At 36.8% G+C, this 27,868-nt stretch overlaps 3 protein-coding genes across 3 annotated transcripts in view; 2 read left to right on the top strand and 1 right to left on the bottom strand.

Annotated features, from left to right (window-relative positions):
• The first annotated feature begins 1,312 nt into the window (after positions 1-1,312).
• Positions 1,313-7,124, top strand: LOC127437811 (retinaldehyde-binding protein 1-like). Its single transcript, XM_051693000.1, has 8 exons — positions 1,313-1,399; positions 2,369-2,405; positions 2,891-3,019; positions 4,063-4,267; positions 4,507-4,685; positions 4,892-5,050; positions 5,194-5,304; positions 6,166-7,124. The coding sequence occupies exons 2-8, from the start codon at positions 2,394-2,396 to the stop codon at positions 6,292-6,294; spliced, it is 924 nt and encodes a 307-aa protein (XP_051548960.1). The 5' UTR covers positions 1,313-1,399; positions 2,369-2,393; the 3' UTR covers positions 6,295-7,124.
• A 200-nt stretch (positions 7,125-7,324) lies between these two features.
• Positions 7,325-15,640, bottom strand: abhd2b (abhydrolase domain containing 2, acylglycerol lipase b). Its single transcript, XM_051692998.1, has 11 exons — positions 15,530-15,640; positions 15,052-15,122; positions 14,227-14,452; positions 13,558-13,733; positions 12,374-12,541; positions 11,443-11,626; positions 11,246-11,338; positions 10,605-10,706; positions 10,357-10,426; positions 10,172-10,256; positions 7,325-7,993 (listed from the first exon to the last, which is right to left on the bottom strand). The coding sequence occupies exons 3-11, from the start codon at positions 14,436-14,438 to the stop codon at positions 7,818-7,820; spliced, it is 1,266 nt and encodes a 421-aa protein (XP_051548958.1). The 5' UTR covers positions 14,439-14,452; positions 15,052-15,122; positions 15,530-15,640; the 3' UTR covers positions 7,325-7,817.
• Positions 15,641-18,700: 3,060 nt separating this feature from the next.
• The window catches only part of mfge8b (milk fat globule EGF and factor V/VIII domain containing b), a 35,450-nt gene continuing 26,282 nt past the window's right edge, over positions 18,701-27,868 (top strand). Inside the window, exon 1 of the mRNA XM_051692233.1 lies at positions 18,701-18,888. Within this exon, the coding sequence (XP_051548193.1) occupies positions 18,807-18,888 (82 nt within the window). The 5' untranslated portion in view covers positions 18,701-18,806. The remainder of the gene's footprint in view (positions 18,889-27,868) is intronic.

Genomic DNA, 27,868 nt, shown 5'->3' with positions numbered 1-27,868 from the left:
ATAACTATAAAACTATAATTCACACCACTGAAATAATTATTATATTTTTTTTTTTAAGAAAAATGTTTAGTAAAAACTGAAACTTCAGTCACAGACTCTAAAATATAAAATTTCTACTTAAAGTTCACATTTTTAATTTTGACATGCTGTCAAAAAAAACCTTATTATCTAAAAGGTTAAAGAGTTTTAAAGGAATATTCCATGTTCAATACAAGTTAAGTTCAGACAACAGCATTTGTGGCATAATATTGATTACCACAAAAAAAAATTTCCTTTTCTGTATAAAAAAAAAAAAAAAAAAAAGTAAGATTATGAGACAATAGAACTGAATGGGGCCAGTTTTTGGAGGGCTTAAATGCAGAAATGTGAAGCTTATAATTTGATAAAAGCACTTACATTAGTTGTTCTGTTAAAACTCATGTATTATTTGAGCTGTAAACTTGTTTAAATTGTAATTTTAGGGATTTAGGGTTCACAGCATTGCATTGTAATGGCAACAAAGTTGTGAAATTAGGTATAACATTACACAGAAAAGGTTAGTAAGCGTTTTTATCACACAAGAGAGCGTGTTGCTTATTTCTTGTGGCTATACTTTTAAAACCGTGAGTATTTTAACGTTAACGGATTGGCCCCATTCACTTTCATAGTAAGTGCATCACTGCAACCCATATCTTTACTTTGTTTAAAGAAAAGGAGGGACAAGTTTAAATTAATTTTTGTGGCAATCAACGTTATGCCACAAATGCTGTCGATTAAGCTTAACTTCTATTGAACCAAGAGTATTTCTTTAAATTCAGAAAATAAATTGGATTAAATTGCTATATTAAATGCCCTATACATCCATAATTAATATTTGTATCAACTTCTAGTGGAAAAGCCTACATTCATATCTTTGCATATGAGTACATGCCATTTTATTCAAGTTATGAATTTATTTCCAGACACTGTTCACATTGCCAACACATTGAGTAACAAGCTACTGGTACTGGAATCCAGTCAAATCTTATTAGTCAATGGAAAGGCATACCTTCCCCTCACATCGAACCTCACGCCTGACACACCCTTTCCAGTTCTGTCCCTTTGTAATGTGGAATGTTGTAATATGGATGTTATATTTTTACCTTTTTATTATTCAGACTTAGATTAGGGCAAGAGAATATTCCCTTGACCAGATTAAAAGGGTAACCTCTGTATGAGGGCTATTATGCTATTGGCTGCTGGCTATTGGTCAATGTTCTCTTTCCTCCTTTTCCCAGTGTTTTTCACTGATTAACATAAAATCTGCTCTGCATAATCCCATGTGACATGTTAATCCATCAGTGGTCACACTACAAATTATTAAAGCCTGCAGTCGCTCACCTCAGTTTTGGTGGCTTTCAGCAACACCACATTGTGTCAGGTAAGTGTTAAACTTATATGTAACCCTAGGATAGTGAATCATATAGGAAGGATTCGTTTGGTTATGTCATTTAGTATGTTGCTCATACTGATGTTTTGGAATGTTTTAAAATATTGATGGTGATGATGATGATGGATAATTCTCTGTTCTTCACTGAAATAACTGCTGTTGATTGTAACAAGGATGAATTAATGTTTTAACTTTTCACTTTTTCATCCTTATAACAACATCTGCATATCCATCCATTTTACTTGCCACAATCATCTAATTTCTGCTCAATTCTGTGAGTTTTCAGAGTTTCAACTAAATACACCTGTACCCTGAAGAAGGCAGAAGTGCCGATACTCATGGGTTTGCAATCCACATTTGTATCGCTGACAGTTTTTAAATAGTTTTTACAGGCCAATCCAATAAAGACGGTTTTATTTAATAACATAAGTGTGCCTTGTAACCTATTTTTCAATTCAATAAATTCATTATAAGTAATCTAATTTCAAAGTGGTCGGAAATGTGCAAAGAACTTATCACTGCAGGTTGTAACTTTTGCACAATTTTCATTTTACTTACTGTAACAATTTATATGTAAGTAATTATACTTAAGTAAAAGCAATTATACCCAAGTTTTCGAATTTAGGGTTGAATTTTATCAACACTTGAGACTTTGCAACACATGAGACTTATCACATGACATCCACAGATAACCTGCTTTAAACTTAAACAAAAGCAAGATGCAATATTTGGTTCTAAAGTTTGTTAATCAAACTAATGAGAATTTCTCTCCAATGCTCAATATAGCAGAAAATACAGTATATAATTGGTTAATAGACATTTTACACATTTCCTGGTTTGGTCAGCCTGTGGTTTCCCATGGTTTAGCAAAAATGTCATCCCTTTATATCAGACAAAGCGTTTTATTGTAGGTCTTTGAAGGATTCCACTTGTGATAAATAAATATCTTTCTATCCACAGAACGTTGTACTAAACATCCGAAGCAATGGCTGTTGTTGTAAGTGCATTTTCATGTCTTTATAAGATGCATTCAGTGTTGCATGTGCTTTTGACTGACCCATGATATTCGAGAGAAGTTTTGAAAAAGAGAGTGAAAGAGAATCGAAATTTATAACAGCAAAACATTGTATTCACCAGTATTAAGACCTTGTCATGTCACCCAACATGTGATCTCACCCGACTTGTACCCAAGTTCCTCCAAACCTTCTACTCATTTGTAGAATGAGTTTGTGAACAAATGTTTTTAGAACAAGGCAGCTTTTAGAAGAGGGATAGAGCAACTAGCATTAGCGGCTTATCTCCAATCTCAGACTGGGTTTCACCAGGCTTTACACAATTCATGTGAGGGAGCTTAGCATTGGTCCACACTAGCTTCCATTGATTAGGGCTCCTAAACCAAGTGTTGCCTCAAGTTTAAGATTAGGATGTTTTCATGTCAGTGATCCTGCATGCTGAAGAGTCTTTCTCCACAACTGTCCATAGAGTGGAACATTCCGAATGGTGTCTGAGGAGGAACAGGCCCTCAGAGCTAAACTGGAGCATCTCACAGTCAAAGATCACGGGCCTTTGTTTGGACCCTGTGCCCAGCTACCTGATCACACGGTGCAGAAGGTGTGCCAAAAACATTTTATATTTAAAAAACAGACACTGATAGTGAATACTGCATGTTTTAAAGGTGCACTCATGTTTTTTGCTCATGTCATCTTGGACTTACAGTGACACCTAGTGGTGTGGATGCAGCATCATTCAAAATCAATAGTTTTCAGTTACCGATGCCATTGTAGAAATTCACTATTCACAATCAGCCATAATTAATTTAACCCAAGAGTGAAATTGTCCAATAACAAGATGGTTGCTGAAATTAAGCAAATATTTTTTAGCTGGTCATGTGATTCTAAAATGGCAGCCCCCATGAGGGCGTACCTGCCCCAGAATAAAACAGTTTTTATAAGGTTACTCATGTGAGTGGTCATGATTTTATACACATATTTCGAAATTCCAATTCATTTCTTTAGGAGTAAAATTTTTAAAGGGGACAAAATAACTGAGTGCACATTTAACTGTCTAAATATGAAATCACTACAGCTGCTCAATAGTGGCACTTGTTAGGCAATCGTCACTACTGTTGCGCATACGTGGTCAGGGATTTGAACAAATTCCTAACCCTAAGTATTGAACTTCACGTATGATGAATGAATGATACCTCAAATCTTGCGGCTTATTAAGGAAAAGTGTGGTAAGCGGTTGGATACAGTTTTTGTCTGCTGGACGATAAGACACAGTTGGCAAAAATCGAATAGACTTACATTCATTTGGTGGTGAACGCTTGTGACTTGGCCAGAAACCAACCTCCCTGCAAGCACACAGAACCCCTAGCAACTACATAGCAACACGTTAAACACCTTAGCAACCACATAGCAATGTCCTAGGACTGGCAACCACTCATAACTAGCATCTTGGTGGCAAGTTTTGCATGAGATTTTTATATTATGTTAGTATATTAGCTATATAATAATTTTATATTATATTAAATAGAAATAAATCTCTACACTTCAAGAATGACAACAAACTCACTAACACCATTGCTTTAAGAACAAAAGTAACATTAGTACTCATTAATACTGATGTAGGATCTCATTATGATGTCACTGTAGGCTAAAGATGAGCTGAATGAGACTGATGAGAAGCGTGTGGAAGCTGTAAAGGAACTCAGGGGTATTATGAAAGAGAAGGCAGACTCTGGAGATGACGTTGCCAAAGGTGTCCAGGACACCTTTGGGGAAAAACCAGATACAGTGCTGGTGAGGTTCATTCGAGCCAGGAAATATGATGTCAACAGAGCCTATGAACTCATGAAGGGTAAGCAACTAATATGGGCCTCATAGAGCTTTGCAGAAGGGTTATCATTATTACAATATTTGCTGAGAAGCTCTGTGAATCTCCATCTCCATCAAATTCACCAATTCAGTTTCAGTTCAAATGTATTTAGAAATTCAAATTGTTCCTACAAAGATTAGTATCTTACAAACCCCTGGTAAGGAGGCCAAATTGCTGTTCACCCTAAAACAATCATTATTGTGCCTTTTGTTTTCTCTAAGGTTATGTGCGCTTCAGGCGGGACTACCCTGAGCTATTTGAAAACCTGACCCCAGAGGCAGTACGCAGCACCATTGAGGCAGGATACCCAGGAATCCTGTCGAGCAGAGACAAATATGGCCGTGTGGTGCTGCTGTTCAACATTGAGAACTGGGACTATGAGGAGATCACCTTTGATGAGGTATGTTTTTGGTAGTGCTGATGTTCCTGATTGAAGTTTCTTTTTCTCACAGTTTCTGAAAACTGGTTTGAAACACATTTTCAATGAAAAGGGGACTCTTAACTGAGATTTAGTTATGCTTGCACTAGCCACCACTTTCTCAATGCGTCTCAGCTAAAATAGCCCGAATGATATAGTGAAAGTGATCCAATCTATGTTTGCTCCAGATCCTCAGAGCTTATTGTGTGATCCTGGAGAAGCTATTGGAAAATGAGGAGACTCAGATTAACGGGTTTTGCATCATCGAGAACTTCAAGGGCTTCACCATGCAGCAGGCCTCTGGCATCAAGCCCACAGAGCTGAAGAAAATGGTGGACATGCTGCAGGTGAATATCTTACAGTAAAATAGCTCTCTTTTAACACACATTCTACACATATTCTACAAATTAGTAAACTGATCAACTTTCACATACAGTATATGTCCATCTTTCCACATGCTGAACCCTTGTTTAAATTTCTGCTTGGGCAGGACTCCTTCCCAGCACGTTTCAAAGCAGTGCACTTTATCCACCAACCCTGGTACTTCACCACCACTTACAATGTGGTCAAACCCCTGATGAAGGGCAAACTGCTGGAAAGGGTGAGTGCATAGGATTAAAAGGGACTTATCATGGAAAACAGAATTTTTCTCACCTCACCCAATATGGAAACCTCATGGTTATGACATCACAACTATTACATATACAAGTCTTAAAGGTACAGAAGGGTGGAAAATGGTCAAGTAATACTAAATCCCTACTGTTTTTGCTTCAAGAACCTAATTTATCATTTCATTATAAATGGATATTAGGGAAAGGAATATAATACTACAAAGAGTATGTCCTTTTCAACACATTAATACAGCCTTAAAGCGGTCATGTCATGAATGACATTTTCCTTGATCCTTTCAATGTAAGAGTTTGTTGTTCTATAAAAACATACTGTAAGTTTCAGAACTCAAAACTTCCTTCTCACTGCAAAAAGAGCATTTGTTGAAACCAAGCTGCCAAAATGACTCATTCATTGTGATGTTACACTGTGGTAGACATTTGCATCTGACCACCTCCACAACAACACATCAACACCTACTTTACCTTATCACTTCCGTAGCCTCGCCCAGTAGTGGTGAGATGTCAAGTAGAGAGAGCAGGTCAGTCAAGAGCAGAGAGCCAATCATAACAGTGGGATGATTAACAGTCTTACTGTCAAGACTTAAAGGAGAAGCAGCACCAAAACCGGGCGTTTCTGAGAGAGGGCCAGAATGAGGGAGGAAAATGATCATGTTTTATAAATAATTGACTGTTTTTTGTGCTAAAAACTTTACTACAATTATAGGTGAACCTCAAGGAATATATTAAAATAAAATAAGACATGTCTTGACCCCTTTAATGCTTCTGAGTAGATATCATTGTGATAAATTTTGGGTGGAATATAGGGTGATTCTGACTTTCTGTGTTTGAAGGTGTTTGTCCATGGCGATGAGCTGGAGAACTATTTCAAGGAGTTTGATATCGAAATCTTGCCATCAGAGTTTGATGGGAAGGGCTCCAAATACGACGGCAAGGCCACGGCAGCAAAACTTTTTGACTAAATATGCTGTCTGTCAACATACAAGAATGCGTCTGTGTGTATTGTAGTTATGCTGTGTGACAGAATCATTGAAAGATGTTATGTTTTTCTGAGAGTGAACCCAGCAGCATAGAGATTCATTTTTCCATGCCAAACAGCCAACCTCAATGGGAAAGACCCCAGATGTCATCAAAGAGGAATTATTAATTATGATAACTCGGATAACGGCAAATGTTCTCTGTGATGCTGAGTTCTTTAGGAGTGTTTGGTAAACCTTGATGATCTTGGGCAGGCCCCTGCTTTCAGTTTGACTCTAAAATATAGGAAAATCTGGCAGAGGCCAAATATCCATAAGTATAAGGTCAGAAACTTACATTTAATTGCCTTAGTTTGAAATAAAATCAAGGTGGTGTCATAACTTGCTGTGGTAAGTCCATTGAACCACTTTGAATTTACTTACTGATGAAGAAAATCAAGCTGAAGGAGTAGAAATTACTGTGACTATAAATGGATGAAAACAGAGTGTATTATGTTCTGAATGGAAGACTTTATTTGGAAATTTGAAGTGAGTGGAAACTGGAAATTCTAAAGTATGTGCACTCTTAAAATGATAACTTCTTTATTACATTATCATTTACTTATTTCTTTTAAATGATAATAAATAAAAAATTTGGTATGTCAAACCCTTTGCTTGTGTGCTGCATTTTCCCTTTTCCACCAGTTGGACAAAAATTATTCATTCTTACACAGTCCTATTGTACACATGTCTCATGATATCATGTTTTGTCAATTGTCATTGAATGGTACAGACTGTCAAGACATGCTGAAAAGCAAAGCCACTGTTCTAGAGTGCAATAAAAAAACAATTTAATGTCAGTAAAGTCAAGTAAAGTAAATAAATGGACATATATTTACATAGATTAAAATATAACCACATAAAACAACATTTAGCAAAGATGGAAAGAATCTGCTGGTGGTTTATAAGACATTTTATAATTATCCTGAACAAACAGACCTAACTTATCTGAAAAATTACCTAAAAGAGTAATCAAAAGAAAGTGTGGCCAATGTCCACATAATAATGTGCACACTTTCAAATGCCATTGAATTTTTCATCTTTTTACACATACCTAAATATCAACACAATTTTACAAACAGTACAGTAGATAAAATAGACGTACTGTATCTGAGCCTCTTGACCAAGTTTAGCTTTAAACTCCAGCAACTGTCAATTCATGAGGCCTCATCTTGCTTAGTGCTGTATGTTTTTAACAGAATATAGGCCTACTATGACCTACTTTAACACATATTACAAGTCTCACAGAACAGTTTTTGTCCAGCGTTGTAACAATATGCCTTTGATATACTGTACATCCCAATAAACTTTTATGTCTTTTTTTCTGTGTTTGCACTCAAATTCCTGAAGGTCAGAGCAAACACTGGTGAGTCAGACCTTTAAAAACCATCATCTCACCATTCGACCTCAATTCAGAGAAAATGAGAACACCATAAAGTGTTACGCTTTGTGTTGCACAGCGCAAAACACTATGTTTCCAAGTGGCACCGTGGCCTGTGTTTCTCCCACTGGCAGATAGCGTTGGCGTAACTGACAATGACTTTGTCCATCCAGGTAAGGGGTTGAGGAAAGATAACTGCACCTTCAAAGAAGCCAAGATGACCTCCATGCAGCGTCAGAGCAAAGATCACATTTTGCTTCTTTTCTGTCAGGGCACAGTAAATATATGTTTTAGAAACATCTCAAAAGTCTTCCAAGAAAAGGGCTGAATTCACTAAACATTTGTGGCACTTTTTCAAGATTGGGAATTGCATCGTGAAAGTTACATTCAGCACAACCTTTTTTGACCATGTTGGTGCCGTTACCTGATTAGCATCATTCCTTTAGTGAATCGAGTGCTAAAACAACAGAGTCAGCATGTACAAATAAAGGTTATTGTGGGTGCAATTCATTCTTGGTCAATTCTTCCCACAAGAGTTCTCTTATGGCATTAGTATCCCTATCATTTCAGTCTGATCTTAACAGTTTTGGTGAAAAATTATAATTAAAGTGGATCTTAGGAAAAACTAAATTATGATATGATCCCTATATGGAATTTAAATTAGATGTGCACTTAAAGGCCAAAATCCTCAGTAATTTGTGAAACTCAAAAGTCTTATGTTGTGGCTTCTTTAAAAATATATAAACTTCAATTTATAAAATTTTATTTCCTTAAATGAGGCATTTAGGCTCAGTGATAGGGACTCACTGTTAGACCTTTCTCCTGAAGCTGAAGGATGGCATCCTTCAGCTGATGGCATCTGATAAATAATCATAAAAAAAGGATCAAATTGCCTTGGAAAAACTTAAGATCGTAGACACACAACGTTTTTGAGAGTCTTTAATGCGTGCCTAAATGCACTCTTACACTGTAGGTGTTGAAGATGTGTGACCATGGTCTTTGTGATGCAGACAGCATTTCAGACACAACTATTATTGAAAGTTTAAAGGAACAGTTCACCCAAAAATGAAAATTCTCTCATCATTTACTCACCCTCATGCCATCCCAGATGTGTATGACTTTCTTTCATCTGCTTAACACAAATTGAGATTTTTAGAAGAATATTTCAGCTCTGTAAGTCCACACAATGCAAGTGAATGGTGACCAGAATTCAGATGGTCCAAAAAGGACATAAAGGCAGCATAAAAGTAATCCATATGACACCAGTGGTTAAATCCATATCTTTAGAAGCGTTATGATAGGTGTGGGTGAGAAACTGATAAATATTTAAGTCCTTTTCTACTATATACAGTATCAACACATTCACTTTCACATTCAGCCACCAACTGGTTGGGGTTGGTCAAAGGTGGAGATTTATAGTAAAAAAATAAGGACTTAAACATTGATCTGTTTCTCATCCTCACTTATCATATCAGTTCAGAAGATGTGGATTTAACCATTGGAGTCTTATGGATTACTTTTATGCTGCCTTTATGTCCTTTTTTGGACCATCTGAGTTCTGATCACCATTCAGTTGCATTATATGGACATCCAGAGCTGAGATATTCTTCTAAAAATCTTTGTTTGTATTTAGCAGAATAAAGAAAGTCATATACATCTGGGATGGCATGAGATTGAGTAAATGATTGAAATTGAGGATTCATTTTATTTTTGGGAGAACTATCCCTTTAAGTGGAAAGGGCTGTCTGAATAAACAGAAAGGGTTTGATTCGATTATCCATACAATCTGTCCTGAAGAGGATACACAAATACTTATGTCTAATAGGGTCAGAGATAGGAGGGACAAACCAATGCTACAGTCAAATAATAAAACAAGACTAATCTAAAATGCAACTACCCATATAGTCATGCATTTACAATAGAATAATAAATACGCTTATCAACTTTTAAAAGGGAAGACAAAATGCTTCCTATATCTTTTGTTGTGGATGTTAAAGTCTGCATGTAAAGGCTGTGCTTCCAATCAAACTCAACAGTATCTTGGCACAAATTCATCTGTCACTTGGTAGAAGCCAACATGGACGTAAAGCATGACCTGTCCTCTTACTTGAAAACCTTGAAAAATACGACCCAGACTACACTAAATGCATGTTTGTGTTGTGTCACCACTTGATGTCCAGTGTAAAATCTGGAATCACAAGGAAAATCACTGATACATTTGACATTTTATGCATTTGGCAGATTCTTTTATCCAAAGCAACTTACAGTGCCCTTATTACAGGGACAATCCCCCTGGAGCAACTGGAGTTAAGTGCCTTGCTCAAGGATACAGCGGTGGTGGCTGTGGGGATTGAACCAACAACCCTCTGTTTACTAGTTCAGTGCTTTAGTCCACTATGCCACCACCACTGTTAAAGTAGTAAAAATATAATGGTCAAATACCTGCAAGTGTGCGAGGTATCGTTAGCAAGGACTGATGGACTAAAGGATCATCTGAGGAGTTCACCAATAGGAGAGGAACATTGATCTGACAAAGACATAGATATAAAGATAAAAAAAAAGACCAAATATAACTCAGCATCAAATTATACTGTATGGTATCTGACCTACTAAACAATATTACTTACACTGTGAATATAATGTACACAACTTTCCTTCTCATAGTACTCTTTCAGTGTGCTGTGTCCATGAAACTTCCTAATGCATTACAGAAACAGAGGAAGAATCATTATGGGGACAAAAGTTGCAGTCTATCACAGTTTTTGCCTCTTACCCTAGATGCAACATTGACCTAATGGCATCTAAATGAACCTAAGTAATAAAGTAGTGCCTTTAATGTGAGTCCGATTTGGCTTATGAAAGCTGTGTAAAGTACCTCATAATGTTGTCATCAATCTGCATTAGTGAGGTGGCTGTATACAGACGGCTGAGGTCAGAAAACTCCATCTTGCTAGAACTCGTACCAAATAAAATTCCCCTAAAAGACAGATTTACTTCAGTTAGTTACATGTGCTCATTGAAAATATTATTTGATTTTTCTTTCCATGTCTTCATACTGCTATATATGTGTTTGTATATGAACAGTGAAAGACAAGATATTCAGGTAATTAATTAATTTAGATGGCTGCAATTTTATTAAACTTCAAGGCATTACTTTCAAATATTACTTACACTTATATGTAAAAGATAATGTACAGTCATTAAACAGACACTCATTATCTCAATTTATATTTATCCTGATAATTACATGGCTACTTACTGAATAAATAAATTAATGTACATTAAACATTGATTTCTATTGAAATAATTTAATATTTATTAAATAACAGAAATTATTAAATAATAATTTCAGAAGATAGAGACTACAACATAAAACTAGCACAACTATGTATAGGAAATCTGTTGCCTGGGAGAGACAACGGTCAATTCTACAAAAATAATTGCCCACAGAATGCTGTTGTTGACCAATCAGATTGAAGTATTTCAAAAAGAAGTGTAATAAATGAAGATATTTACCTGTGAGACAGAATTATTTTTTTCATGTTGTCTGCCATGAGGAAGTTGTACAACCTCCTGCATTGGTCCCACTTTAAAAATGTCTCCTGAGCCCTAAAGCCAAACATAAAGAATAGGAAACCTCAAAAGAACCTTTACTATGCACAATATATCTTATGAAGTATGTTATTATATAGACTTTAATTATAATTGCTGACCTGACAGCACTATATCCCTGGCACACACTAACACAGCATAGCACTCTCTCCTGATTGGCTGGATTCTCACCCAGGAACTTGCAGACGATGTTCCCACCCAGACTAAAGCCCACCACGATGAGGTGGGTTTGTGAGAATGTGCGTTTAACATAGCCCACCATTGCTGAAAACTCCCAGGTACAACCTTTAACATAAAATAAGGTTTACCAAACTAAGTTATTAGCATTCTTTTTTATTATTTTCTCCCCTTTTTCTCCCAAATTTGGAATGCCCAATTCCCAATGCGCTCTTAAGTCCTCGTGGTGGTGTAGTGACTCGCCTCAATCCAGGTGGCGGAGGATGAATCTCAGTTGCCTCTGCATCTGAAACCGTCAATCCGCGTATCTTATCATGTGGCTTGTTGAGCGCATTACCACGGAGACATAGCGCGTTTGGGGGCTTCATGCTATTCTCCGCGGCATCCACGCACAACTCACCAAACGCGAACCACATTATAGCAACCATGAGGAGGTTACCCCATGTGACTCTATCCTCCTTAGCAACCAGGACAATTTGGTTGCTTAGGAGACCTAGCTGGAGTCACTCAGCATGCCCTGGATTTGAACTTGCGACTTCAGGGGTGGTAGTCAGCGTCTTTACTCGCTGAACTACCCAGGCCCCCTAAGTTATTAGCATTCTTTGTTTTTGGCGCATGTAGCATATTATAACACCTTAATACTTCTCTCTACAAAGAAGTTTAAGCCCTAGCTAAATTTCTTGTTTATTTTTAAACAACTTGTTAATATTTTTTAGTCACTTCTTAATTGTTTTTTTTTTTTTTAAACAAATGAGACTTGTTAAATATTGTTCAATAATAAAATAATTACATTTCATCCCACTGATTGTTTTTCACAAGCATTTCATTGTTTCATACCAAACACACATGCCTTACCGTAGGTGAACATCCTCGGGGAGGTGAGCTCAATGTTTGGCAACGCTCCAAGATGGTTGAGAACGGCGCACCTGTAGCCTTGTTTCTGGGAGTAATCCACAAAGGTCCGTATATAATGTTTCTCACTGTGGTTACCGATCCCAGGGCAGATCACCATGGTGATGTCATCTGTGATGAGACACAGACAGATAAACTGTAGTAACATAAGTGATACCTCTGCTTCTCCAGAGAAATCCTCTTAATCATAAACACCCTTAATGCAACAAACAGTGTAAGTGCAAGCACAGAAAAATAATGGCAAGTAGAGACAGGTAAAAACAAATATCACCTGATTAGGATACCAGTCCAAGTAAATGCAAAATGCAATTTCAACAAATATGGTAAAATAGGGCCTGAAACTTTGAAGAAATTGTGTTGTTTTTGGTCAGTAAGAGAATGTGCTTAACAATCAGAACATTTTGATCGTCAGCTTCAGGAGGTCAAACTAAATATTATATGTTCCGTTTTATTTTCTCTTCATTTTATAAGAGGTTTGCATTTTTTGTAACCCTGTAACCAGAATTTGGGACTAAATGCAGTTTAAAACCCTGATTAATGTGATAAGTATTTTTTTGTTTTGTTGAATTTTTGTTGCAATTTTGTAATCTAACAAATAATTAATTTTTGTTTAATTTATAAAATAGTGTGTTAAAAAATACAATATATATTTCAATTTCAATATTTTTTTTTACATTTTAATTATATATATATATATATAATAAAATGTATTAAATTCAAAGTATATATAAATATTTATATATATTTCAATGTCAATATTTCTTCATTTTTAATGTTTAATTTTATATATATATATATATATATATAATAATTATTATTACATTAAGCAGTCCAGTATGGGGATGGCTCTTTGTGACTAAATTTTGGTCTATAGTTGGCTAAACTTATATACAGTATCCCATAAAATAAAGAAATGTTACAATAACTTGGATAAAAGGGTTGAATGGTTGAGCTTGATGACAAGACAAAAATAATTTAAAGGGCAGTATGTAGACATATGATGTGCTTAAAACTAGCTATTTTTCATGCTAGGTTAATTTTATGTTAAATAATTGTTTTTCTGAAATATCTAATAGATCTCACAGCAGAAAGACATTTTTGGTTGAAAGTGTGAAAGCCCAGCTCACCTCCTGTATTCTGGACTCCCTGTGGCTCAAACAGGTCAAAGGTGGCAGTAGCTCCGTCTTGCATGGGCAGGTATTTACGCAGCCCACAAGGGCTCGGGGACTTCACCCTCCCCATTTTCCCGTAAAGAGCAGTCTGGAGGTGTCCACTCTTTCCCCATAGCAGTGGGGGAATGTACCTGGACACATGGTGCACAGCATTTTTCAAAGTTATAAAGTGTGACTCTAACATAAGATTCAAGTGAAGAGAACTCAATATTTGAATGATACAGGCTTAGATGCTTAATACACTCCTGGATTCTTCTACAGTGATTCTACAGCAAAGAGAGAGATTGCATCATTTTATTGTATTTCACCATGCATCTAAAAAGGCCATCATAACTGCCGGTCCCAAAACCTTCCAAACCCAAAGACCTTTTTTCTTACATGGAACACAAAAGATGTTAGGCATTATGTTAGGGATCCCAGTCACCATTCAGATTCATTGCATGGGAAAAAGATACAATGAAAGTGATTAGTGACTGAACCATACATCTCATTTTGTGTTTCACAGAAGAAGAAGAAAATCATAGGGGTTTGGAACAACACAAGGTTGAGTAAATCTGGCAGAATTTTCATTTTTGGGTGAACGATTTCTTTAAAAACAGAAGCCCACAGAACCACAGCACTCACTCTTTGCTTAGAGTAGGGCAAGACTTCAACAGGTAGCGATTGAGAGGTGTATCTTGACAGGTGATGTCAGGGGCTGCCGTAGGACTCTTCAGGTTCAGACTTCGCACTATGACATACAGCACCGTGGCAACAGCAGCCAGCTTCATGCCATCAAGCATGGCAGGCATCTCAGGAGATACCGTGCGGAAATCTGCTTCGACTTGGGCACTCATGGTGATCTGATAAGCTGTCGGTCATATTTGAGTTAATTTGATTACCAATAGTTTATTTAATAAAAAATAAACAAAAAATTAAAAACTATTTATATAGCACATTTTAAAAAACAGACTTTACAAAGTGCATTACAGAGTGCATACTGTACATACGTATTTACAGTGGCCCTAAAAGCTATTTGAAAACTAATGAATGCTATTGCATTAGATATTAAAATATCAAACCAAGTACACTTTTCAAGCAACACATTTCTAAAATAAATAAATAAATAAATAAATAAATAAACAATAGCGGAGAAAAGTGAAGTCTAGAAATGTTTTTAAATTGCTTGAAGATGCCATGCGGTCTGATATTTGGTTATCAAATGAAATAAAATTTATATTTTACATTTTAAGTGTGGTTTCCAATACTTTTTGGGGACACTGTTAATAATGTACATATGTAATAAAATTAAAATAAAATTAAAACAGTAAAGTTGCACACACAAAAAAATAAAATAAAATAATAATAAAAAAAAAAAAAAAAATATATATATATATATTTTAAATGTAAGTATTTTTTTAAATGTAAGTATTGCAAACATATTGCACATAGAATCCAATTAATACATACCACACTTTAATATCTCCTGAAAAGTATGTCCTGGGTCAAACAGTGCAGATCCCAAATGTCACTGTTCAGTCCTACAGAAAAAAAGAAGTATTCCACTGAAATGTCATTCTGTCAAACTATCCTGCATCATGCAGGTGACAGAGGGGGGTTAGAGAGCATCTCTAATATGACAATATTATTGACAGACATCAGCGTCTTCAGATCATTAAATGTCTGGTATTGAAGTGCCCCACAATATAAAGTGTGAGTACAGACTTGGTGTCGAATTTTATATTAAAGGAGCCTACCCATAGAATCAGACGCATTTAATACAGTTTTCTTTCAGGACTGTAAACCAATCCCAGCTTGACTTATGTAATCAGTATGGTGCCCACAGAACGCAATGAGCAAATTAATCAGTCGCCTTTACGTTTCTCTATATAACCGGAATCTATTTCATCAATATAGTGTCAGCATGCACAAAGAAAACAATGCATACCATGTCAGGAGCTGAGAGACTTGTCTTCAAAGTTGTCCAATGACTCAGCTGTGTCGCTGCTGTTGACATCTGAAGACTACAAACACGCTCTCGCGCAGCGAAACATTCACTGTACACCCAGCAACTGGAGCGCGCTGAGAGCGACGCGTCTTCATTCATCGCCTCCGATTGGAGCAGCGTCAGAATGACGCCAGAGTGCCTACAGTTCCACTGATATTCATTTGGAGCAGAAGTCAGAGGTGCAGCAGTCACTACAATGTCACAGGCATTTGAATTACAATACAGTCAACTCTACTGCTGTTCACTAGGTGCTACTTTGATTATATACTGTTGTTCTCATCTGATATATTTCTACTGAAAAACACATTCACAGAATTAAATTCTAAAAGGGGTATTGAGAAATAAGGTTCTCTGAGGTGATAAAATGAGAAACGTTTTAGAAAATCTAGTTTAGAAATACATGTCAAGTTTGTAGAAATACAATATTTGTGTCCATGTTGGTTTTATAAATATTTGAAAAACTTAAACAAAAACAAAAACGATGTAATGACTTTAAAAATATATATATCAAGGTATTAAAATACTTTCCTTGCATCTTGAATACACACAAATGTACATAACTTATTCATTATTTTAAAAAGCTTTGAAACATAATTTACAAATATTTTTATTTTTATTTATTTTTATTTTTATTTTTTTTACATATACAAATTTTTTTTGAGTCAAAAACGTCAAGATATTTTCATAGGTTAATCCATTCAGTTTTATTATTTATTTATTTATTTATGCTCACATGACAACATGTTTGTTGCTCTTTTTTTTTAATTAATAACACCTGTTTTAAAACAAAATAGTTTCACTGCTTATTTAAAAAAAAAACAAAAAAAAAAAAAAAAAAAAAAACATTATTTAAACCAAAATTTTCATGAGACTTTTTTTATTATAAAAATGAGCGCCACGTCATTGACCCAAATATATGCTGATTTGCACATTACCGTAACAAATACATTTCTTATAAAGCTACCACCAGAAGTGCAATAAATGCGAAAAATTATTTTTTGAAATAATTTACTCTCCCTCACGTGTTCCAAACTCATACGACTTTCTTTCTTACATGGAACAGTCACCATTCACTTTTATTGCAAATGAAAAAAGATGCAATATATGAATGGTGAATGAGACTAACAAACCTCCTTACATCCTTTGTGTTCCACAGAAGAAAGAAAGTCATATGGGACAGGTTTTGGAACAACATGAAGGAGAGTAAATGATGACAACATTTTCATTTTTGGGTGAACTATCCATTTAAAAACTATTGAAGTCTTAAATAAATAAACAAGCTATTTCAAATGAACTAGGATTAGAATTTGGTTGATTTGATATCACTTTTGTAAGTGTGTGAGGACTGTTCATGACAGCGTTGCATGGGTTACGTGGCAGATATGTATGACGTTGATTGGTGTGCATGAATGTCTAATGTGTGTTGCTGGTGAACAGTTTGTTTTGCACTTCACCTATACTTTCCAGTAAAGGTTAAAATCATTATCATGAGACACTGGATTTTTCTAGAATAACCAAAGGGTTTATTATCATGTACAGTGTACTGGCTGATAGCTAATAACCACAAGATGGCATGATACAACTGAAAACACACACAATGACATGTCTGGGGCAAGTTGTTTACAGTCTTGATGTATTACAAGCACTTTCATCAGAGTGGTATTTTCTCACAGAAATTCAGAGAAATGGAGAGAACAGATGCAAAAGTGACAACAGCAGTGGATCAACAGTCTAAGTGCAGTCCAAGAACATCCCAATGACTAAGCCTAAATATATAACAATTACACAGCAATGGGCTCGTCGAAGTAAATGCACTCGATAATGCACACCAGATTTGATCGTGTTTGAAATGATTGTATTATTTCTCGTAAATGCCGTAAATTAATCTCAGTTAGTCACTCTAGGTGACACTAAATAAGTTGGATATTTTACAAGACCACCAAGATCTTAAATGCCTGAGGTTTAAATCCAGCTCCGTGATTTACCAGCAGCCCACATCCATTAGGCTATGTTATTAGAAATTAGTGGCTCCACTGGAGGAAAATTAACCTCACTTAATATTCAATCAAATCAAGTGGGACTGTCTAAAGTGTCTGTGGAGCAGCATTTGGACACAAGCTCTTAAGGCCCTAGCAACAGAGCCAAGAGAAACATTAATAAGCTATTTTTCATTATGCATATAATGGAATCAAGTGGTGCATGAACAATTGCTTTTTGACTTTGCAAAGCCCTTTGAAGTTTGGGGTTAACTAAAAAAATAGCATCTCTTTTTCTCTCTCTGATTTAGTTTCTTTCCTACGTATGATCTTTAAATGTACTTTGTCAGACAGCTTTGCACACCATAGTAGTACATTACAGGGACACAAAAGCACAAGATAGCAAGTTGTTTTCAGTACAGAACCCCAGTGATCACCAATTGACCAACGCCCACACTTTACATCGACTTGAATGCATAAATGCATCTTTGCCACAGCAACACTCCCACTACCTTGTCCTTGACCTTGCAAAGCCCATGATTTTGCATGAATGCAACAGTATTTATGTATTGTTTACGTGACAACAATCAAATCTTCCCTGCTGAAAAAATCAGCTTAGATCAGCCTATGGTTTGCTGGTCTACAAGCCTGGTCAGGTTGGTGCTCCAAGCTAAACCGCAGGCTGGAAGACCATCTTAATCCAGTAAACTGGTTTAAGCAGTTTTTTTTTTTTTTTTCAGCTGGGTATTTTGCTCTCCACCACAATTATGAAACACAACCTCCAATCTTCCATGGCATGATTTAACAGAATGATTGTTTATAGAAAAAATGTCCCACTCAAGTTGGAACGCGCTTAAATAAACAGTTCAAAATTCATTGAGCCAATCGCTTTAGGACCATAATATGCGTAAGATAGATAAATCAGCCAATTTTTACGCATCTCAAATGCCCGAAACCACCAAATGTAACCTAGTTCTATAAATCCGAGCAGTTTTGTTTACTGTATCAAGTCAATCTACTGTAGAAATGCACCGTTATTCGCTCCCTAATCATTCCCCGTGGGCGGGGCCGTGGGCGGGGCGATATTTTAAAAACAGGATGTAATTGGTTGAGCGCAGAGACGCAAGTGGGAGCGCGCATATTGCCCCTCTCTCGCCTGTATTCTTGCCCGAAGTCATAACGGCGAACGGATTCGCGCTGAACTTCTCGAGAGGTGACCCAAAAAACCACAATTCGCCACCATGAGAACTTTCCCAAGCTTGTTTGATAGTTTTCCACTCTTTACGGTTTCTTTTCTTGTTGTTTCAATCTCCACTGCGAGAGGTAAGTGCTTTTATTTTAGTCCGTGCGTTAGGCTGCATGGTAAACTACATATGTAAACAAAGCAAGTGATCATGGTTACTTAAAAATGAATTTACCGAGTTATTTAGGACAGACGTGTTAATTCCCAAGCCATTAAGTAGACATCTCTGAACCTATCTTCTCTTGTTATTAGTTAAAGTGCGCTTTATACTGTAGTTTTCAATGCCATAACTCATATTTTAATATTTTGAAAAGAATGAATGAGATATTTAACCTACACATAAGTGCCAATATATTGTATATACAGTATATGTGTATACTGAATATATACAATATACTGTATATATAAGTGTGTGTATACAGTGCATATATGTGAATATATTGTGTGTATTTATATATCTTTTCCATGTGTTTATCTTTTAGTAAACAACACATGGTATCATGAAAAGACTTCCCTGTGGACATAAAGTTGTCTCTCTTGGGTCACACTTAATGTTCCAATTCTATTGTGTGTGTCCATAATTGCGTTTAATGCTCCGGGCTCTTTGCTTTGTCCTGCTGTACTTATATCAGTGTATACAAAACATCATGTCCTGATTTCCATCCCATTACCAGTGACCTACAGGCTTGGGTGGACATCTTCAGTATGGCTGCATCATGGCTAGATGTGTAGGAGCATTATGACATTTGAGCACTTCTCTTCCAACCTCATTCCAACTAATTTGATCTTTTTAAAGATTTTTTGCAGGATGTCTAAATTAGTTTTCTCCACATCCCTTTCACAAAAAAGAGAACTATCCTTTTTTTTTTTTTGTACTGCAAGCTGTACGGCATTGTCCAGATTTAAAAAGATTTAGTTTTAACTAACTAATTGGTCCTATTACTCATTTTACTCCCCAGATTATTTTGTTCTCTGTTTAAGAACGCACTTCCCCATCTGCCGTTGTGCCTCAGGCCATGATCTGGCTACAGTTTGTAGGTGTGGCTCAAGTGACCAAAGCCCTGAGTCAGTTCTCATGAATGTGGCCGTTAAACATGAAGTGTAGCCTGATGAGGCCAGGGAACTTTCTGCCACTAATGACCAGTGCAGTAGGACAGGTTTATGCAAACTCTGCCCTTCATGAGCTGTACATTTAATCACCATCTTGCTTACAGTTTCATTAAAGCAGTCAGTGTCTGTGATTGGTTTGCGGTTATGTTCTGGAGAGAGTTTTCCATGTTAAAGAGCTTTGCATGGACTTTTCATTGAGTTTGGTGTACTTGTCCCCTTCTTGATCTTTTTCACACTTTGATAAAATTGCCACTCTGCTTAAAATTGCTTAACTGTTTAGAAGTTAAAAGGATAGTTAAGGCAAAAAATATAATTCTGTTATCATCATTTACTCACCCTTGTGTCATTACAAGCCTGATATTTTCAGTGGAAAACAAAATAAGTTTAGCAGCATGTTTATGCTGCTTTTTTCCGTAGAATGACAGTTAATGGTGACCAGGGGCTGTCATGCTTCAAAATGGCAAAAAGCTTCATAAAATTAGTTCATATGTCCTGCATGCACTATATTACAAGTCTCTTGAACCCTTACCATTCTTTTCTGAGGAAAATTAAAGTTGTTATTCACCGAAAATCTTCTCCTCAGCCTTAGCTTGCAAATTTCATTCATGCTCATGTAGACCGATCAACCACAACATCAAAACCACCTGCCTAATATTGTGTAGGACCCTCTCGTGCCACCAAAACAGCGCCGACCCGCATCTCAGAATAGCGTTCTGAGATGTTATTCTTCTCACCACAATTGTACAGAGCGGTTATCTGAGTTACTGTAGACTTTGTTAGTTCAAACCTGTCTGGCCATTCTCTGTTGACCTCTCTCATCAACAAGGAATTTCGGAGTAAATTCTAGAGACTGTTGTGCATGAAAATCCCAGCAGATCAGCAGTTACAGAAATACTCAAACCAGCCCGTCTGGCACCAACAATGATCCATGCGCTTATCTAATCAGCCAATCATGTGGCAGCAGTGCAGTGCATAAAATCACGCAGATACGGGTCAGGAGCTTCAGTTAATGTTCACATCAACCATCAGAATCTGTAAAAAATGTGATCTCGGAGATTTGGAGTGTGGCATGATTGTTGGTGCCAGATGGGCTGGTTTGAGAATAAGGATTTCTCTCAGTGTAAAATGGCACATAAACCCAAACTCTTAAGTCAGCTGAGAGAGCGTACACTAATTATAGTGACCATACAGGCTTTTCTCTCCCTCTCTTTCACAAGAATGTGTTTGCGAGCCGTTCAAAAGCTGTCGAGTGGCCCTTGCCATCTGGCAACTGGGTCTTTCCCTCCGGGGATGGGCTCATTTGTTCTGATGACTTCACTTCTAATACCGGCCCAATGAGAGCTGCTTGTCCTGTGATTAATTTTCAATTAACCCTAATCAATGTTTCATTCATTGCATTTCTCATATGATTTCGCTTCATCTTTGCCTCATGCTCCAGTTTCCAATCTGCTGTCTTGAATTTTTTTTTAAATCATGATTTCCCCTGTTTCAACACTTTTTAACAAACGCTTGTCACCAGCTTTTGGAAGAATATGCAGCAACGCATGCATGATTTATGTGGATCTTGTATCTCCGTGTTGAGTGTAAAATGTGTGTCAAAATATTATGTCTGTGTTTTGGCATTTCCAAATAAGATTAATATAAGCTTATTTGTGTTGCCTTAGATAATGTTTTTTTTCTCTGTACGTCACAGTATATTTGTGTACTTTGTGGTTTATTTTTAAGAACAGATGGCTGTGTTCTGGAGAAATGCTTGTGGATTACAGAAATTTCACCTGATGATGCATGCTCTCATAGCTTCCTTGTCTTCCTAAACTGTGTTTTTTAAACCAGTTTATTGGTCCATGTACCAAGTTGGATAAAGTGATGTTATGTCTTTGGAACATGTGGCTTGGAACACTGAGTACTCCAGGGCTAAAGCATGTCAGGATCTTAAGTGATGTGTGAATGACCGCAAATAGCTGAGAAAACAAACTAAACTCCAGTTTGGACAGTAACACACACACATACATATTTCAAGACATTAATAGTGAATATGTGTATGTAAACATATAAATATGAAATCCAGGACACATGTATGGCATGAAGGCAATATAAACCCTGTAAAGTAAGTTTCAAAGCTGTCTTAAAAGGTAAACGAACATTCTTGGTTTCTAAATATACAAAAAGGTTGCACCAGAAATCAGCACGTAAGCTTTTTTTAACGAAAAGGGTTCTGTTGCATTTCATGTACATTATAGCCTATGCATAATTTTTAGTGATAGTTCTTAAAGACCAAATGTCTTTAACTCATTGGTATGAAGACTTAGAAGAACTTTGAAGGGGTCATATCAATATGAAATTAATTTCCTTGATCTTTTAAAAAGAAGAGAGTTCATTGTACTTTGAAAGCATATTGTATCTTTCAGAACTCAAAACTTTCTCCCCAGAGCAAAATGACCGTTTACTGAAACTAAGCTGCAAAAATGACTTCTTAATTCCAAAGGTTGGCAAGAAAGTGGAAAAATGTCATACAAGTTTAATTATGACACAAAATATATTTTTTAGCACATTTTGGCACAAATAAACTGTACAAACATTATAAGTGGACCTCAGGGGGAAAAAGTGTAATAATATACATTACACTACTTACAGTAACACCAAATTAGCCTGTGTGAGAATGAGAGTGCAGTTAAGATAAGCAGTTCAATGCACTATAAATTCAGTACAGTTACATTTCCTGTCACCGCCATTTATTATGAATACTTTTTGTCCTAGGTTCATTCAGTGTGTAGATTTGCTGCATTTGCATGCACAAACATGCACATGTGCAGTGTTTTGGTTGTCCTGCAGTCTGTTATTTTTTGTTTTGCACCTGTTCCTAATATGAATGTCAAGTTTTCTTTGTTGGCCAAGTGTTCGTGATCTGCTCAGCAGATTTTTGCTGAATGACACCTCGTGCCGATGACTCATTTCTAAAAGCCCTTCCATACCTTTGTGTTACTAGTTATTATAAAACTGTTATACTCAAGATTGCTGTTCATGTCATCATTTAATTCATTGTAAGACGTACACAAGTGACGTCCCAGATACATGAAATGAGAGAGTGTGTGGTTTTGCTTTGTTTTGCAATTTGTTTTCATTTAAGGGAAATTTAGTTAAACCATTTTATTCTGCCTTTTAAGTTTCCTCTGACCTTTTGACAAACAATAATCGTAATAAGCACATGAAATGTTTAGACTTTTTACTTCCCAAAATTAAAAGGAATATTTCATCCAAAAATGAAAATTCTGTCATCATTTTCTCATCCTCCATGTTGTTCCAAACCCATATGACTTTCTTTCTCAAGAGAAACACAAAAGGAGAAATTTTGAAGAATGTACTGGTCACTCTTTTCCATGCAGATAAAATAAATGGTAACAGAACTTTCAAACTTCAAAAAAGACAAAAAGCACTATTACAGTATCATAAAAAGAACTGTGGCATGAACAGCTAGAAATGTAAGTTATTATTCACTAAAAATCTTGACATCCACGTTGTGTGCTGTCTTTGGCACGTTCATGGGAGAAGTACCAATGTCCAATTTGTGAACGAATCATTCTTTTGATCTTTTCAGTGAATCAGTTGATTTGGTGATCCGGTTCTTGAATTCACAATGACTTTTTAGTCTGTTTCTCACCAAAAGGTATTACAGTATGTGGCTTCAGAAGACTACAATGAATACAAGTCGCATGGGCCACTTTTATGACACTTGAGTCCTTTTTGATGCTTGAACACTCCAGGACCCATTTATTGTAATTGCATTGAAAAGAGTGACCAGTACATTCTTCAAAATTTCTATTTTTGTGTCCCACAGGAAAAAAACAGGTGAACGGATTTGGAACGACATGAGGGTGAGTAAATAATGACAGAATGTTCATTTTGGGTGAATTTTCCCTTTAAGCCTGCACATTTTCTGGGACGTCAACATCAGAGTCAAATGAATGTTAAAAAGTTTTTACCATATTGGGGATCAGCCCAATAGCATGTCAGCTATTACTCATTTTCTGAGTTTGCTCGGCGCTGCCCACTTGTTTTTTGCCCTCGTTGTCCCTGTTTGCATGCCTCATTTGTGAGAGAGCAGCGGACACTCCCACAACTGCCTGCCTACACGTTTAACTCAAAAACAGAGCATGTGATATACTATTGTGCCTAAAGCCATCTATCCAAAAACCTATGGGAATAATCCGCTCACACTCTCATTATGCAGCTTTTGCTGATCAAAAGGCCAGCTCAGCTGATGAGACACTAATCAGATGTTTCACTTTATCAAACAGCTTTGCGTTCTGTATTACATTATCAAACAGCTGAACTTTTGTATAAAACAGTTAAAATGGTCAGTGATACAAATTTGTTTATTTGGTTAGGGATTCAAAAATAGTACTTATTAATTTCATGTCATAAACGTTTCTTTGTTTCTAAATCCTGAAAGTTTCTGTTTAGTTCTGGGTTTAAATTAGATTTCGAATCCCAGATTTTCAACGTTGACTTTTGGACTCTACTGTAGATATAATCAGGTATGGTTTAGAAGAGAAATATTAGGTTGAATAGTGTTTAGTTGTATTTGGAATATTTGTGCTTCTGTCCGAAAGGGCATCTGCCCATGCCAGCACCTTGCTAAAGCCCCAAAAACATTACATGCAGATGGACAGAAGCAGTTTCTATTCACAGTTTCCATTTCAGTGGAAACTAAATCAAGCCATTTAAAGTTGTTGTGATGAGGAGGAGGGCGTGGCCGGCACTGACGCGGGAGAGAGAGAGATAAAGGGGAGCTGGAGACGCCAGTCCGAGAGAGAGAGACACACGTGGTCGCTGTGTGTGTGTTTGTTTATGTTTGTTTTATGTTGTTTTAAGTTCATTTCTGTCATTAAAGTTTACATTGACTGTTCAGCCAGTTCCTGCCTCCTCCTTGCCCACCTTAGCCCGTTACATTGGTGCCGAAACCTGAGAGGGAGGAGGGATGCGCTGTCGTGGAGTTCTCACCGCGGCCATCCGCGGGGGACAGAGTTGCTGCTGCCGGGAGTCGGAGGAACTGCTGCCATCTGCCGGGGGACGGAGGAGCGGCTGTCATTTGCCAGAGGGCGAAGGAGTAGCTGAGGACCAGGCGGCGTGACCGTGGACCGGCGAGCAAGTTATTCTCTCTCTCCTCTCTCTCTCTTTATGTGTCTCTCCCACTCGCCCTTTCCCTGTCCCCTCTCCCTCCCCTCGTCGCTCCCCAGCTTCCCAGGAGGCGGGGTGGATCATCGGCTGGCTGTACGGCCGGAAGGGTAAAGGTCTCGCCTCCAGAGATTGGGGCGGGGGGGGTGGTGGGGGGTGGTTTCCATAGAGGAACAACAAGACCAAAATCTGTCTTTCTGACAGAATTAGGAAGATTGTGCTTTTTAGCCTTTTGGAATAGTGTTCAAAGGATGATACATTCCATTCTAAAGATAAACTAGGCAAGCGTTTGGATAAGGTTTCTGTTTATGCAGGCCGAGGTGTTATTGCTGTCCCAGAGGCTCCAACCCTGAGGTTGAAGGCCGTTGCCTTTTGTCACAATTAGTGAAGACCATTCTCCAAATGTCCTGATGTGAGACACAGTTCACACTGTTGAACCCTGCAGTGAAGCCCCATGATGGTTGGGCTAATTATCATTTCGAGTGCCGTTCACCTCGACTAAACTCTGTTGAGTGTTTCTGTTATGGTATTTTGGATTGGAATCAGGGGAGGACACAACGATGCGCAGGAAGTCTCTCACTGAGGTGTCATTTACACAGAGTTGTGGGAAGCCAGCTCCAATTTTGGAAAGTTGTAACTCTGCAAATTCAGGGCCCATATCTGTGGGCCTAAAATTAACCTACAAGATGGCAATAGCTCAAAAGACAATGAGAGGATGGATTTCCTTGGTCTTCCATTCAATATGTACTGAAAAAATGCTAGAGGTGCAGTTTAGTAATCAAAGTATTTATAGTATTTAAAGGAATCTTTATAACTTGATGCCATCATCATGCTAGTGTTCTCCTAAAAGTTGACAAAATTAACTTTTAGCAACTTTAGATTTAATTTTCCTGGGAAATGGAGTAAGAATATTGATGACTCATCTTGCTCTAATTCATTTTGTCCAATCAGATGCTCTCTAAAATGAACATTTCCCTACCCATAAACCCACCTACGTCAGACTAGCATTAGCAAAAAGCAAATTACGGTTCATGGCTGTAATGTGAACTAAAGGCTATTTCAATAAGTTATTTGGCTATAGGCTAACCATTTGACTATAGACCACAGGGCTTCAGTCCTCAATAAAACATCTATGGTAGTTTGTCATAATGCTGCTGCCCTGTCAGCAGTTTGGACTGTATCCACCTCATCCAGCCCTAACAAAAACAAAACCTCACTGTGAACCCAATGTCTTGTCTGCTTCCTTTTTTGATGCAAACAAAACATTCTCAGTCTTATAATTTCATTGTGTTTGTAACCATAGAAACATCCTAACAGAAAATTCAAATAATGATGCTGAACTAAACCAAAGACATTATAAGGTGGAGGAGACAGACCACTTGTAGAAAAATTAATGGAAAAAATCAACGCTCAATATCGCGACTGTACAAACAGAAGTCTGGTCTTTCTATTAAAATAGCCAATTGCCTTTTGATACAGGTTATTTACTCGAGAACGCATTTATGCATTAACTTGACCATCCTAAAAAAGACCGTTTTTCCTAGCATGATGTGATCTAAAGGAACTGCAATTTTGAAACTGTTGATGTCAGATTTTATCGCTGAATTTAAATTTGAAACGTAATCCTTACAGTCATTTTTGGAGATTTGTCTTTCTTCATTATCTACATAGAAAATAGCTTCCCGAGGACATTACCAAGATGACTTTCACCCTGTCTACACCCAGGGTTGGGGAGTAACGGAATACAAGTAACGGGAATACGTATTTAAAATACAAAATATAAGTAACTGTATTCCACTACAGTCACAATTTAAATCATTGGTAATTAGAATACAGTTACATTCAAAAAGTATTTTGAATACTGAAGAGATTACTTTGCATTTTATTGTCATTTGTTTCATTTAATATTTAGTCCTTTCAGATGGAAAACATTTATACATATAAATGATGCGATCCAAAGTGCATTTGAACAGCGGTGAAACACTTTCTTATGATGTGTTACATTCATACGAGCAGACAGAGAAGTAAGTTTGAAGAAAGTTTGGAGCAGAAGAAACAGAAATAAACCTTTCTTAGCTTTATGCTAAGCTAAAATGCTATTTCTAGCCATTTTACATGCACATGTTACCAGGCACGATCATATTTTTTTATCAAGAAAATTCACGTTGGATCATAATTTCTTTTTTTCTAGTAAGACCTTTGATATTAGGACAAAAATCGTATTCTTGATAATAATTTTTGTATTGTTTTCCTGTAAAAATATCTAAAAATCCTTAAAACAAGATCAATTTGATTTGATCTTGTTTTAGAAACAACACTGCATAAGATATTTAGGTTTTTCAGAGAATGTATTTTTAACATGTGTATTTTGTCTTACTGTACTGGCAGAGTTTTTATTGTCAAAACAAGTGAAAAAATCTACCAGTGCTGAAGAAGTAATCCAAAGTATTTAGAATACATTACTGACCTTCAGTAATCTAACGGAATATACAAATTACATTTTACAGCATATATTCTGTAATCTGTAGTGGAATACATTTCAAAAGTAACACTGTCTACACTGGGTGTGTCCGTTGACGTGATGAGACGCGCCTTAACGGCTTGAGGCTGTCTACATTGGATGCGTTGACGTGAACGTTCTAAACCTTTTAATTTGTGTAGTACCGCCAGCGCATGCAGCGTAAAATGGAACCGGACATCCGTTTATTGTCGGCGTGTTGGATGCGCCGCATTGGATGCTTCCAGTATAGACATCATTGATTATAATGGAGTTCT

Source organism: Myxocyprinus asiaticus, chromosome 48, assembly GCF_019703515.2.
Source record: "Myxocyprinus asiaticus isolate MX2 ecotype Aquarium Trade chromosome 48, UBuf_Myxa_2, whole genome shotgun sequence".
NCBI classification, from domain to species: Eukaryota; Metazoa; Chordata; class Actinopteri; order Cypriniformes; family Catostomidae; genus Myxocyprinus; species Myxocyprinus asiaticus.
This window is presented reverse-complemented; position numbering and strand designations above follow the sequence as displayed.

Excerpts from the sequence above, each read along its gene's own strand:
- LOC127437811 (XM_051693000.1), top strand. Across the intron at positions 4,268-4,506 it reads AGCCTATGAACTCATGAAGG|GTTATGTGCGCTTCAGGCGG; the intron begins GTAAGCAACTAA and ends GTTTTCTCTAAG. Across the intron at positions 5,305-6,165 it reads AGGGCAAACTGCTGGAAAGG|GTGTTTGTCCATGGCGATGA; the intron begins GTGAGTGCATAG and ends CTGTGTTTGAAG.
- abhd2b (XM_051692998.1), bottom strand. The coding sequence starts at position 14,438 with ATGAGTGCCCAAGTCGAAGCAGATTTCCGCACGGTATCTCCTGAGATG. Across the intron at positions 11,339-11,442 it reads CAGGGATATAGTGCTGTCAG|GGCTCAGGAGACATTTTTAA; the intron begins GTCAGCAATTAT and ends GTTTGGCTTTAG. Across the intron at positions 7,994-10,171 it reads GATACCTCGCACACTTGCAG|AAAAGAAGCAAAATGTGATC; the intron begins GTATTTGACCAT and ends GTGCCCTGACAG.